The sequence below is a fragment of the Lacerta agilis genome, chromosome 16 (assembly GCF_009819535.1).
Source record: "Lacerta agilis isolate rLacAgi1 chromosome 16, rLacAgi1.pri, whole genome shotgun sequence".
NCBI lineage: Eukaryota > Metazoa > Chordata > Lepidosauria > Squamata > Lacertidae > Lacerta > Lacerta agilis.
This window is the reverse complement of record NC_046327.1, coordinates 37,632,778-37,648,230: the sequence shown is the minus strand read 5'-3', so window position 1 is coordinate 37,648,230 and position 15,453 is coordinate 37,632,778. Positions and strand designations below refer to the sequence as shown.

The 15,453-nt window shown below is 44.8% G+C and overlaps 1 protein-coding gene across 1 annotated transcript in view; it reads left to right on the top strand.

The window, feature by feature from the left end:
- Positions 1-15,453, top strand: part of ARHGAP4 (Rho GTPase activating protein 4) — a 48,865-nt gene that overhangs the window by 5,053 nt on the left and 28,359 nt on the right. Inside the window, 4 exon segments of the mRNA XM_033172802.1 lie at positions 7,754-7,949; positions 11,534-11,696; positions 12,622-12,684; positions 13,963-14,154. Of these exon segments, the coding sequence (XP_033028693.1) occupies positions 7,754-7,949; positions 11,534-11,696; positions 12,622-12,684; positions 13,963-14,154 (614 nt within the window).

Sequence of the window (15,453 nt, the reverse complement as noted above, 5' to 3'; positions counted from 1 at the left end):
ACTGTTTGTCTCAGAGCATCACTTCTTAGGCCCTGCAGTCTTTCAATACAATCTTCCTGCAAGCATGGTGGTTCTTGAGTCTGTGTGCAGCCGGTGATCAATGCCAAAGTACAAACCACATGCATGCTGTGACATTTTTTGAGTGGTGCACACTTGCCTGTATATATATTGAACCATTTCTGTTCCCAATGAATACAAATGGCCATGGAGAAATGATCGGATTCCCTTTTGCATACGTTTTAATGCCATGATTTATATGCATGTGTGACTTTCCTATTTGTGTTATAATGTCTGGATAATTGGGAGTTGCTCTCAGCTGAGCCAGTACAAGTACCATTATGCATGTTCATATACCTTGGTGGACATATGTATATGCTCAGAGCTATGATTTTTGCTTGGCTTTGCATTCCTGGATACACCAGTGCTGCTACAGCTGTTTTACATGTGTTTATCATGCATTTTTGTCTATCTGTGTGAGGCATCATTTGCTGTCATTAGGTTGGCGTTTATGGTTCCCCCTTTGTATGTGTCAAGTTTGAGTGTGTGGATCAGCATTTAATGTCCTACAGGTATTCTAGAATGCAGTGACTGATCTGTTGGTAGATGGTTATTTTTTAAAAAAATACTTGTTATGTAGAAAGTGCAAATACAATGATTGGGGTTCCCTATCTACTTTTGTAGGTACTGTATACTTTAATTGCTCTTTTAAAACTTCCAGCCCCCCAAATTAGCTTTCCATATGATGCTTTTACGAAGGTGGTTCTGCCATGAGGTTAGTGAGTTTTTTTGTGAGACAATTTGCCTGAAACAAAGCAGCAAATATCTCTCACACACAGAGACACGTCATGATGCATAGTTGATATATTTTGGTAGGTAGAAGCATATTTTTTAGACCAATGAAAAGTAAGCATGAGGTGTTCACAAGCTGTCCATATGCTCAGATAAACAATCAGAGCCTTGGAAAGGATCAGGCACAATGAAATTGTGTATGGGAGGGTTACAACATCATCTATAAAACCGAGGAGTATACCATATTTTTCGCTCCATAGGGCGCACCGGATCATAGGGTGCACCTCGTTATTAGAGTAGGAAACAAGAATTTCCCCCCCTGTTTTTCCTCCTCTAAAAGCCCTGTTTTTTTGAGGATCAGCTAAACGTTTTGCAGCTTTTTTGCAAAGGGAAAAGCCCTGGGTTTTTTTTGAGGATCAACTAAAAGTTTTGCAGCTTTTTTTACAAAGGGAAAAGCCCTGCTTTTTGAGGATCAGCTAAACGTTTTGCAGCTTTTTGCAAAGGGAAAAGCCCTGGTTTTTCTGAGGATCAGCTAAAAGTTTTGCAGCTTTTTTGCAAAGGGAAAAGCCCTGGTTTTTTGAGGATCAGCTGAAAGTTTTGCAGCTTTTTTGCAAAGGGGGAAAAGCAACGCTCCTGTCGCAAAGGGGGAAAAGCAAAGAGGAAAAGCTCCGTTTTTATGGGGTTCAGCTCACATTTCTGCAGCTTCTAAAGGAAAGGGAGCCTTTTCTACAGTTTCCAGACAGATAATCTAATCAGCCAGTCACATGTCGCTGGGGAAACAAACAACCTCCCTCTGCAGCACATTCAACAATGGAGGCCTGGGCAAGAGGGCGGGGCTGAAAGGGAGCCGGTACTCTTATCTCTCTCCCGATCTCTTGCTGATCAGCTGCTGAGTGGGGTCCTTTCAACACCCCCTTTTCTCTTTGTAAAATAAAAAGCATGATCCTCTTTTGGCCCCTGGGCAATTCAGCTCCAGGGACCACCAGTCGCTCCATAAGACACACAGATATTTCCCCTTACTTTTTAGGAGAAAAAAAGTGCATCTTATGGAGCGAAAAATACGGTATATACAGAAGTCAGAAAGCTTGAATAAGCATACAGGTTTTAAAGAGCTGTTTAAATGCCATTACTGTCTCTGCTTCTTGAATTACCTGAAGGAGGGCATTCCAGAGGGTGGTAGCTACCACTTTTATCATAACAAAGGCCCATTTTTTTTTTGTAAAAACTTGAGTGGGTTTTTCTGTCAGTTTAATGAAATTTATTAGAGATATATCAAATATACCAATACAGAGCAGTTCTATACAATACATCATTACACCTGGGGTGTCCACCATTACACCTGGGGTGGACAAGAGATTTGCTCCTGTGGCTACACTGGTGGAATAACTGTCATATCCTATCTTCCCTCTGCCCAGGGGGGGAAATGGCACAATCAGAAAACATGAAAGCTGTGTAAAAATGGCAGATCTGGTTCTCAGCATCCTTGGAAACATGACCATAGCCCACCAATCAGGGAATGTGCTGGAGATGGTGCCCATGTGTCACCCATATGTGGAGGGAGTCAATTCCTTCAATACCGGGACAGTGTGAGTTTCTTCCCTTTGTAAATAGCAGACATAGTGTTGGGGTGGGCAGTTCCAGTCAGGACTGTGGCAAGGACCCCTCCCCATGCTTTGGAACAGATTCTGCTCCCCCAGAGTGTAGTTAGGTAATTTTAGATTCTAGACATAATGCTGCATGGTAATGTGTATTACTTCACTGACTTAAAATGCGTAAGCCAGCCCTGATGTGTTTTGGGGGCCCTTCTGCTCAGTGGGGCCCTGGACTTCTGTCCTCAATCCTGTCCTGATGGCACCAAACTGCCCCCCACAATCTGATATTAGTTAAAGTATTATGAACTACATAATGCCCAACTGCCCCATTTTATGCACGACATCCCAGATTGACAGAAGCCTCCCCAGCCTCTGATCCCAATCCCAGATGTCCCATTTTGGCCAGAGCACGGGACCAAAAGAGGGGCTTTTTTTTGGTCCCACCCTGTAGCATGAGTCAGTTGGCCCACACCAGAGTGTGGTGGGAAAAAAGGGAAGCAATACCTACCTTGGCCCTGGGCATTACTGCTCTTCCTCCTCCTTCCATCATGGCACTTCTGGAAGTATGTCTGTGGCGCTGGTGGAGGAGGCGGAGACCATGGGCAAAGGTACAATGGAGGAGGGTGGGTGGGCGGGCGGTGGCAGCAAGCAAGGGAGGCAACAAGTGGGTGAGTGACGGGGGTATTGAGAGGGTGGCGAAGTGACCCGATTTGCCCTCAATGGCAAACTATAGTCATGACTAATGTCATGCTTAGTTTGACCCTTAGTTTAACACAGTGGTGTCTAATTTCTTGCCTGCAAGGAACCCATTCCTTGCCTGCCAAGGAATCTCATTGTGTTGAAAAGATTTTTCAGACAAGTTCAATGGTGCATTTTCAGATCACGAAGGGAGCCACTGAAGTTTTGTGGCCTCACATGGGCACAGAATGCTCAGTGCTCTTCTTCCCTGTGTCCATGTGCTACAGAGAAATTACGAGTGCAAATGGAATTAAGATTGCCGGAAGAAATATCAACAACCTCAGATATGCTGATGACACAACCTTGATGGCAGAAAGTGAGGAGGAATTAAAGAACCTTTTAATGAGGGTGAAAGAGGAGAGCACAAAATATGGTCTGAAGCTCAACATAAAAAAACTAAGATCATGGCCACTAGTCCCATCACCTCCTGGCAAATAGAAGGGGAAGAAATGGAGGCAGTGAGAGATTTTACTTGTTTGCCATGATCACTGCAGATGGTGACAGCAGTCACGAAATTAGAAGACGCCTGCTTCTTGGGAGGAAAGCAATGACAAACCTAGACAGCATCTTACAAAGCAGAGACATCACCTTGCCGACAAAGGTCCGTATAGTTAAAGCTATGGTTTTCCCAGTAGTGATGTATAGAAGTGAGAGCTGGACCATAAAGTAGACTGATCACCAACCAGTAAGCTGAAACTGACACGGGGACAAACGGAAGAAGACACCTTCGTCACACACACAGCCCAACAAGATAATGACAAAAATCTACCAACAGCATACAAATCAATATGGCTAACCTGACCAAAAACACCCACCCACCCCACTCACACAGGAGACCAAAGAACACCACAGCCAACCACAAAAGAACAATCACGCCCCACGCCAACCCCGACCTCTCACCACCAAAGGAGCACAAGCGAACAACAGAGAACCTGCACAGACAACGCTGACACCAAACCCTACACATATTAAGTGAAACAGAAACATGGTCACCCTACCCCAGCCATCTCCCCATCCCACCCACCTCTCTCCTCCTTCTCTCCCTAATGTCTCAACAACAACAACAACCAATTTGTAAAAATGTTATATGGAAAAATACGAGAGAGACATTGCATTACCTTTGTAAATCAAGAAAATCTTTAATAAAAATATTTTTTTTAAAAGAAGAAAAAAAGAAGACTGATCACTGAAAAATTGTTGTTTTTGAATTATGGTGCTGGAGGAGACTCTTAAGAGTCCCATGGACTGCAAGAAGATCAAACTTATCCATCCTTAAAGAAATCAACCCTGAGTGCTCACTGGAAAGACAGATCCTGAAGTTGAGGCTCCAGTACTTTGGCCACGTCATGAGAAGAGAAGACTCCCTAGAAAAGACCCTGATGTTGGGAAAGATGGAGGGCACAAGGAGAAGAGGACGACAGAGGACGAGATGGTTGGACAGTGTTCTCGAAGCTACCAACATGAGTCTGACCAAACTGCAGGAGGCAGTGGTAGACAGGAGTACCTGGCGTGCTCTGATCCATGGGGTCACGAAGAGTCGGACACGACTGAATGACTGAACAACAACAACAACAACATAAAATAAAAAAGGGATAGAGCCATTAACTATACCATAAACTATGCTAAAGAGTCGGACACGACTAAACAACAACAACAAAATGGCATGCAAGGTTGTCCATCATTACTGGTCCATCGTTACTGGTCCATCATTACTGCACCTTCCCCTGCTCTCCTGGGATTAATATGAACCAGGGATCAGCCCCTGAACTTGTATGAAATAAGAGTAGAGTATGTATATGTTCAGAATGCAATTTCCTGGTCACTAAGTAACACAAAATCCCTGCATATGAACTTGGAATTATGAGAATAGGACTCTTAATTGGTGACATCAACCTGGTAATTAATTGTTGCCTCGTTTTCTATTCTCTCCCCTCCCCCACGAAAAAAATGTGTATCTGAAGCATGCACACGAAAGCTCATACCAAGAACAAACTTAGTTGGTCTCTAAGGTGCTACTGGAAGGAATTTTTTTATTTTTTATTTTGTCCCCACAAAAAGTTCGCCTTCTCTTTCATCCTTCTGCTGGCAGAAGTTTTAAAACTAGTAGTAACATTTCATTTTTTATATTGATGCTATCTCTTAAAATGTAGGTGCAGTCAAGAGAGATAACATTGTTTTGAAGATGCAGATCATTAGAGGTTTGCCAGGAGCTGAACGTGTTTGCAGCTGACTTTCTTTGCACAACATCGTTGGGTGTAGTAGCGGAAAGGTTTTGGTGTATGTTTAGCTTAAATTTGCCAACATACACTGAGGTGTTAGAGAATTTTCCTATCTGGTCTATTTCATTATTTAACTTTCCAACCAAGCTGGCACTTTGGGTAGAGTTAGGAAAGTGAGGGTATGAATATGTGCCTCTGTTTGTGAGCGTGGGCGAGAGAGGGAGAATATGAGTGTGAAAGCAAGCACACATGTCCTCAAGCCAAATAAAACTGGCAGGGTTCCTCACCTGCACATCTAGTGATATATGCTCGCTCGTGGGAGTTGTGAGCTCTCTTGCCTGGACCTTTTCCCAACGCCAGAGGTGTAGGAAGGTCAGGTGGTACCCGGTGCGGAAAATTTCTTGTCACCCTCCCCATTGATTCCCCCCCCTGCAAAAATGGTTTTACGTTATTTCAGATTTTCTTACAAAGGAATAATAACAAGTATTATTAATAAAAAACTTTTATTTATATCCTGCCCTCCCTAGCCGAAGTCGGGCGCAGGGTGGCTAACATCAGGTACATAACATTGGTATAAAATCAAACAATAATTAACTTACCTCCTAAAAACATCTCAAAATCAAATTAAAGTCTAATTTAGATGGCTTTCCACAGGGTTAGGGTTGGGAACAGTAAGTGCTCCATTGAACTGAAATTTCAGCCTTCACGACATAGGAAAACAGCCAAGTAAACAGCTATTTTGGTGGAGGAGGGTCAAGATATTAACCGATATGCATGAAATTTCATATATAGCTATATAATCCCTAGTATAAGACCTTTGGAGCAGGCATTTTAAAACAAGTTTTTAATGAACCGCCCTAGTAAGGCAGTAATTGTTCCTTGATAATTTGTCACCCCCTTCATTATGGAACATGGGGCGGACCTCCCCCTACGCCCCCCTTGCTACGCCCCTGTCCCAACCTTGGCTTTTGTACGTGTTCATTTGAACAAGGAGGTGAACTTCTGATCTGTTCCATTAGGAGTCACTCATACCAGATATTACAGTGGTACCCTGGGTTATGTACTTAAACCGTTCCAGGTTACAGTACGTAACCTGAAAAGGACGTAACCCGAACAATTCGTTCTGCGCATGCGCATACCGGAAAAACAGCGAAAACCGCTCTGCGCACGCGTCGGGTTGCGCTTCCGGATTAGCGGAGTTCGTAACCCGAAAAGTACACAACCCGGAGCGTACGTAACCCGAGGTGCGACTGTATGCAGATGAGAAGCAAATCTGGTTTGCTTTGCCACTGCGTTACACTCGGCAGGGAGGTGCAGCAAACCATGGTGTTTCTGTCTTAATCTGAGAAGTGATTTTCTAAAAATATGTTAGGTTCATTGATACATGTTCATAGCAACCTAAACAAAACTTGGTGCTAAAATTATAATGATAGTAATAATATATAGGGTTGCCATATTTTGAAGAGCAAAAAAGAGGCCACATTTGCCAGCTTCTACTTAATCCATAATTCAGTTAAGCATATACACCTTAGAACTGCTTATATTCATATTCTAAACACATTGGTCACAATTCAGCATCTCAGAATCAGAACAAGGCTCCGGAATGAGCTATTACTTATTATTATTATTATTATTATTATTATTATTATTATTATTATTATTATTATTATTATTATTATTATCCTTCCTTTATCCTAGTCCAGGACTCCAAGCAGTTTACACAGATAAAGCAGTGCAAGCTAAAAGGAAGCTCATGCCATAATTAAAGCATTAGTCTTCAAGATGCTGTAAAATCATAATCACCCACATGTCATTAATATAACTGTTACAAACAGTGAATAATTGTTTTATTAATCCCATGTGGGTAATTTTGATTTTTGAGAGTGAAATAAATATGAAAAATCATCTTTAAATTTATGAAATTTGTTAAATTATAATGATTTTCAGCTCAAAGTTACTGTTAACAAATTACAATAATGTGATTTTGTGAAATTACGGTGTTTATTGGAGCCTCCATTTAATTAGATTGAAATCACCATCATAAAACAAGTTATTTGTAACTTTTCTTATTTAATTCTAATACTAAATCTGTGGTTCTAATTTAAATAGCTATCAATAGCAATAGACAACAATATGGGGGAGGCTTACAAAATGTGGTTCACACTGGGCACAATTATGTTTACTTACAGCATGGTTTCCTATTCACTTTCCAAACTGCAACAATTCTGATTCTTTTGGAAAATTACGCTAGAGTAGCAGAGTGCTTTGACCCATTTTAACTGTGAAAGCGTAGAGTTCCAGGAGGCTTGAATCCTTTCCACAAACCAGCGGCAATCTGGATGTGCCCAAAGAGCGTTTTAGGACCCTGTATCCTAGACCAGTTCAGATGCTGATCCCTTTGCTCCTCTCTTTCAGAAATGCGCTGGCAGATGGGGGAGCAAGTCCGAGGTCTTGACTCCCAGGCTGAGAGTCGGCAGCAGTTACTCCAAGATGTGGCTGACTTCTTGCGCCGGAAGGCTGAGGTGGAGCAAGAGTATTCCCGGGGACTGGAGAAGCTGTCAGATCGCTTCTCGGCTAAGATTCGTGGTTCCAAGGAACACCAGAACTTCAGGTGGAGACGGGTATATGCTGGCAGAGGAGGCCCCAGGACAATGATGATGGGGGAATTGCGGAGGTGGTTGGGGGGCAGGAGCTGAGGACAGGACTACTGGAATACTAAGTTCTAAGAACTGTAGTTATTATAACCTTCCTTTGAGAAGACATGAGGCATTCTTCACTGACAACACATCAAGGAATGCCTGAATTAGCCTTTGTCTGAGTGATTGCTTTATCATTTTAAAATGTGTTCTTAAAACTATTGCTGGTGGGGGTGAGCAGTGGAGGAAGATACTGGCAAATGCACAGCTTATTTTCACTTCAGTTTCTTAAGCTAATTGTATAGGTGTTACAGCCTGGGTCTTAATATTTGGGTTCTTAAACAAGGTGGTACTTTTTGTCAATTTCTCAATAAATCTCACCCCTCACGCTCCTCTAGCAGTGCAACAGGCCCAGGGGGTCATCACACCCCTTCCAACTGCTTTGGGGTTCTCCTCTTTCTAGAAGACCTCTTCGCCTTCTTACTGAATGGAGACCCAAGTAGAGTGCTCCCTCACACCTTTTCTTCTCCTGCCCCCAATTCAGCTTCCTAGTTTTTCTCTTGTCTGTATACTCTACTCATTGTCTTTCGATCTTCGTTCTCTGGCTACAGATGTTTTCCTCAGAGTGGATCTTACACGCACAGCTCAGGAGCTAAACTCCTAACCAGCTGAATGCCAAGAATGGCATCCCTCCATTTTCCGCTGGGACTCCAAACCCCCCCCCCCCCGGCTAGCTGTACTTGCAGCCAATCAGAGAGAGGCTCCAGCCAGCACTTTGGTGGAATTCTGAGGCATTGAATCACCAAACTCTGGTCTAGCTGAGCTTCCCGTCACATCATCATATGAAACACCGTTTCTGTTCCACTGCAGTTCAGTTTCTGCAAAAACCTACAATATTCCTCTCGCTGTCCGCTGTGGCAGAATTAACTGACATAATTAATTACACAAATTATGCAAATTACATTGTTGTTATGTTATTCTACCCCGTTTGTTACAATGCAAAAGAAATGCAGTGCAAATGGGGGGGATTAATGTAATCAATTACAAATCATTTGCAGACTGAAGGCAACAACAGCATTTCTGTTTTTGTTACCCCAGTTACTGTGTTGATGCATAATTGGTACCATGCCATCACAGCAACATCATCGCTACCCTTTGAGAGAGAACTCTGATCATACATACTGTAGTTAACAAGCAGCTCCTGCAGAGCAGACGGCCAAATCTTTTCACTCTGATGAGGCAACAGAAAGTGGAACAGGAACTCAGCGTTTGTTATTCTGTGAAAAGTTATACTTGTTAACTTCACATGGTATATGGTGGGAATGAGACGAATTACACTATAAACTTATATTAGTTCTACACTTGTTACACCACTGTGGCTGCTACCCGTGAATCCTGGAAATTGTAGTTTACGAAGGGTGCTGATAACTCTGTTACTGATTTGCAAGTGCCCTGGATTTTGGGACTGACAGCCAAACCAGTTTTTAGCCTGTGGTGTAGATATGTCTGAGGAGCGGCTGTCACCAGTGACTTGTGTGACATTGTGTGTGCCTCTCCTTATCAGACTTGGAACTTGAACTACAAGTTCATAAGGCACAGCAAAGCTGTAGGATACATGGCCGGGCATAAACTGCAGTTCCAACAATTGATCCATGGCCTGTGCTTTCTTTTTGAAGAGCAGGGAAGGCTTGACTTGAGACTAGGCAAGCAAAGGGGCATTCCTTTGAGTAGGCTGAGCACAGTGTGTCTGTTCACACTGGCACAGTCACCTCTGCATCCTCAGAGACAGCTCACTGTCAGACCGATCCCCAGGTGCCTCCCCTAAGGAGGAAGGCTCTAGTCTTTATTGACAGTGAGTGGTGCCAGAGACAGGGCCAAAGCCTTGCAGGGCAAAGCTTGGGGTATCTGATGGCACTGGGGAGGGCTGTTGTTCTGGCAATACACTCGGTTCTTCCCTCAGGTCTACACCACTGGGATCCTCTCCAGGGTCGAAGTCCTCCTGTGAGTTTTGACCATGGCCTCTTAGCCTGCTGGGCTCCTTCCAGGATCAGAGACCTCCAGCTTCCCAAGCTCCTCCTCAGGGGTGTAGGAAGCCTTTTGGCCGCCCGGGGCAGCACGCAGAGGCACCCCCTGGGGGCAGGGCATCGTGACGTCGCGACACACGTCAGACAGACTGTGCATGTGCAGAAATGCCACACATGCGCAGTCCGTGGTGACCAGGCGAGTCGCCAAGCGGGCGGCGCGTCATGGGGCTGCCCCGCCCGTGCTGCTTTACAGACGGGGCAGCCCCATGGGCCGCCGCTCACTCGGCGGCTCACTCGGTTGCCACGGGAGCAGCGGCACCAACTCGGATGCACTGTGCCCCATCAGCGGCTCGTGGGGCTGCCCCGTCCATCCGTGGAGCAGCACGGATGGGGTGCCGGGCGGCGGGGCTCGGCTTGGGGAGTGGCGGGAGGGGCTGCCGAGTGTCACCCCCCCTCCCCTGGAACACGGGGCGCCCCGCCCCCATCGCCCCTCCATTGCTACGCCACTGCTCCTCCTCCACTTCCTCCTCATTTGACCAGTCCCATCAGGATGTTTGCATGAAGCTCAAGAGTGAAATGTGTGCTTGGGGGTGAATCAACTAGTGATCAATGGTGACAAAATGAATAGTGATAATCCATTAAAAATATTATTGGAAATACCCTTCTCGGGCAACAGGAGACCATTATGTAACTTACAATTTACAGAGTGCCATCACTGCACATGAAAGCAGCTATTTATTTAAAACATTTGTATCCCTATTTCAAAAGTCCAATAAGGCTTTCATAAATATTTTTAAAGCAAAAGACCATGCAAAGACAACCAAAGGGTGGATGGGGCCCGTCAATCTGGGATGGTAGCCCATCTAGGAGAAGGAAAATGCTGATCCTAAACTTCCGCTGCCTTGCAGGATATCTTTGGGAGAAGAAAAGGCTAAGGCGTAAGCCCTACACAAATCTGGAGTAGAGGCCCTATGATGGTTGGGTGGTGCCTTGTACACCTCCTTCCGGCAACTCCTGCAGCCAAGCTTCTGCCAACTGTATTGCTCTGCTTTCCTTTGGATGATGTCAGCAATTCCGAGAGGGGAGTCTTGACATCTGGGCAGTTCAGGACCTCCATGCACACTGCCCAGGCTTGGGCCCTGGGAGGCCACTTTGGTGCTGCTAACACAGTGGTTTGATTTCACCCCTGGTGGCACACTCCATTGTCTCTTGAGGCAGACGGATGCCAACAAGTTAAAAAGGAGGCATAAGTAAAAGAGAGGTCACTGCCCTGGAGAGTTTACAACAGGGATGGGAGAGCCCATGGCCCTCCAGTTGTTGCTGGACTCCATCCTCCATCATCTCTGACCATCATCTACATCCCTGAAGGGTCACACAAGTTCCCCGTCCCTTGCTTACAGTTGAAATTTAGATAGTGGTGGAACAAAACAAAATAAAAAGAACCAGAGGCTTAGGAGAGACAAGGAGAAGGCACAATAGAGGTGGGCAGTTCATCTAGTCAAAGATTAAAAAGCATCCCTGCTTTTTCCCTGCAGGAAGGACCAAAATCTCCCGTCCCCTCTGAATTGTTGGTATACGATTCTCAACCAGACGCGGCAGGCAAGCCGGGATCACGGAGCGCTGAGTGAAATCTACACAGGCCACTTGGCACTGCGGTTGGTGCACATCAGTGAAGATGTCGGGAGGCTGGCTCGGAAGGTGGGTAGTTTGGATGATAGAAGGGTGGGTTCCTGATGAGGAAAGAAAAAACGAGCTGTTTCCCAGGGTGCCAGGCCTAAAATAATGTGCCATGTGGTGGCAGCTGCTGGGAATTTAGCCTCACTTTGTCCTCAGCCAGCCATTTTGTTTGCTTTAAAATGGAAATGTCTTAGAAGAAAGCCTCTTGGTGGCTCTTCAGCATCTATGCCACTATATGCTCCCCAATTGCTTCCAGGTTAATTTCAGAAGGGGTTGGGAAGCATTTTTGTGTTTGCTAGGCAACTGTGGCAAACATCTCCTTTATTCAGCCCCTAAGCTGGGAAAACAGCTGCTGGTGATCTCAAACATGGATGTAGAAGCAAAGAGGCAATAAAAATGGGGGGGGGGCAAGGGTGTACTTATAGAGGAAGGGGTGTGTGTGTGTAAACTCTGACTACTGGACAATCACTTGAGTTTGGATATCACTTTCACATAGTGGAAACTTTGGTTTACCATTTGATCTGATCTGGACCTGCACTTAAAAAATATGCACCAAGGTAACCTATATGTTCAGCAATGAAAAGCTGAATTCTGTAATTTTGGTCAGTTATGGAAATGTATACATTTGCTTGCATTCTGCTTCTGCTAGTCACATGGGGGGGGCAAGAAACTACGTAGAGCACTGAAGTCCTGCCTTTTGACTATGGGATTGCCTGCTTTGAAACACTCACACAGCTGATATTTATTAAGCCTTAGTCACACAATTGCAAACTTATTTCACAGCTATAAGGATTAGAAACTTGTTTTATTAAACATAAAATCTGAGATTCTCAGCATGCTAGTCCCAAATTCCATGTTTTTTTCCTGCACTTGTCTAGAATCTCAAGATACACATAGCCAGGGAATACATTGTGTTGACATGCTCACCTTTATATTCCCTGACCAGAGCAAAGAGATGGAGCAGCAGATGCAGGACGAGCTACTGAAGGCAATTTCAGAGTTGCAGATGGTAAGTGTCAAGCAAGATCTCCCACCGGTGACCCACCACCCTTCTGGGCTCTTGCAGTACAGGACCAGGAATGCGCTTGAAGCAATGGGCCTAGACAGACTTTTGTTTGTGGTTGTCTTTGTGTTTGCTAGAAGTGCATTTGTCTTTGTAGTGCAAAATCCCCATCTCTTTTCTAGGTATATTTGGTGGATATTGCAGTTTTTTTAAAGCAGTGAAATGAAATCTGCCCTGTGTTGATGTTGTTGAGGCCATGCTCTGGCCACGGATAGCTGTATCCAAATCTAGAAGGGGAATGTGCATGCTCAGACCCAGGGTTCCCAATATCAGGACTGTTCCTAATAGAATATTTATTAGTTTGAGGAGTTTTGATTGGCCTACTAGTATTGTTTGGATGACAGTTTACTTCCATTCCGTTGATATGTTTTGCCTTTAAAATTTTCTGTTTTCTGTCCTGACGTTTTGAGTTTGGTTTGCTATGGAAAATCAGCGTACAAATAAGTTAATGATGCTGATGCTCCATTGACCAGGCTTCAATGGACCACACTGTCTCAGGTAGCTCAACTGGGGGGAATCCTAGTCTGCAGACTATAACGGGGTTCCTGATACAAACCACGTCACGTGGCTTTGAAAACAGTTAAGCTAATGCTCTTTTGTACTTGGGTGAGAATGCGGTACCTCATTGATTACCATTGCAGCAATATAGTGTGGTTACATGAGTGTTGCAGGCAACTAGTGTATTATTTATGACTATTTATATAATAGTCATTAGGGACAAGTGTATGAAGCTGCCTCACTGTCCGGCAGAGAGGTCTTTCCTAGTCCTGCTCCCAAGATCCTTTCACCCGGGGCTGTTGGGGATTTATCCTTGAGCCCTGAGAGTGCAAGGCCTAGGCTCTGCCACGGAGTTCAGGCCCCTTCACATGAACAGTCCGGCTCCTCCATACAGGCTGCCACCTCAGGCCACAGATTCTTCATTGCTGCCAACGTTGCACAAGAAGGCAGTGTGGCAGGCAGGTGACAGTGAATGCTGCTAAACAAGGCTACTTGGGGGAATATATACTGTAGTGAGGACCCTCTCTCTGCCCCTGGTCTGCGTCTGCTCCAAAGAATCTTGGCCCTGGGTCTGTGACTGCACAGAGGGCCAGAATGCAGTTTGGGGCCTGCTTTGTGTGGCTGTGTAGAAAGAGCGTAAGATCTGGGGCTCCTGGCTGGACATTCCTGCTGAGCCTGAGCCAGCTGTGAGTCAGTCTGCTTTTGATGTTCACTGTTTCCATGCAGGCCATGAAGTCTTACCAGACGTACCGCATTGACTGCCTGAATGCAGAGGCGAAGCTGCGCGAGGCTGAGCGGCAAGAGGAGAAGCGTGGTGGCGGGAGGCATTCTGACCCTGGGGGGTCCCCCAGTGGGGCAGGGCTTGATAAGGCCACCCGCCGCACCTCACTCAAGAAAGTTGAGCGGCTGCTGGAAAAGGTAGGGGAGGGGGCATAATGGAGTTGGGGGCCTGGGTGTGAGGTAACACATTAATAATGAGGGCTACAGATCCATGCGCACTTACTTTGGAGTAAGCCCATTGAATGTTACGGAAGTTAATAAATGTGCATAGGATTGCTCATGTAGGCCAGTCTGTTTATTAAATAGTTTAATTTCATTGTCTGCCTTTTATTTATTTTTTAATATCTCTCTTTATTATTTAAAAAAGTACACATACAAACACAGATACACATATACACAAACACAAACACACAAAATAAACATATACATACTGCTATCCTTTTCTTTTCTTATTTACAAATAAATTCTTGTACCTCCAATTATCCTTATTGCATTTTAAACTATTATATTTATGTCGTGTACAGTTATAGATTTCATTTACAAATCATATTTTTCCATCCTTAAGTCTCTATTAATTACTTTAAAGGTTCAGTCAGCATCTGCCATTAGGATTCCACTTATACCGCTATTCCTTAAGTATTCTTTAAATATCCTCCACTCCTTCCATACTTCCTGGGTCATTGTCTGCCTTTTAAACAGATTTAAAATAAATCTAATGTGTCCTTTTGAGATATTGAGGGACTGTTAGGGTTATCCATTCCCTCAGCTTCCCTTTGTAAACAGGTTTACATCCCTGTGCTTCTCCTATCTTTCGCTGTCACCAATCCACTCTGAAACTTCCTGGTAGCTCGTGGTGGAGAAGACTTTGGCATCAGATGATGCCAGAGACAGGATGAGCTTTAAATTAAGACTGTTGGCCCATTAAAAGGGGGGTTTTATGTACATGTTTTTATTTGAAAACCACCTTGAGTCCTGCCAGGGGAAAAGGCAGGGCATAAAATTAATTAATTAATTAATTAATAATAATAATAATAAAGAGCTATAACACCACCACCACAAGTAACTTACGTCTCATGCAATGGTTGGTCCTAGGCGTCCACGTGTAAAAGTAAAAGTGCGTAAAGCCAGGAACCCCCTGGATCCGGCCCCATGCGTCCTCTCTGGCTCCATGGCTTATCTTGGCTCTGCTGTTTCAAGGTGCCTCAAAAGAGCAGGGGGTGGATAGTGGCCGATCTTCATTCTCTGTTTCACAGGCACAGCAGAAAGTGTGAAGCAAGTCTTCGCCCCTTGCGGACTCCTGCTAATCAGTCATCATGTCAGTCAGTGAGCTCCAGGCCACAGGCCACTTCTCTGCGGTGGCTGCCTGATTTAGCTGCTCAGGGCAGGCCCCACGCTTGCCCTGCGACCTCATGCTCCTTGGCACAGACTGGCTGGGGC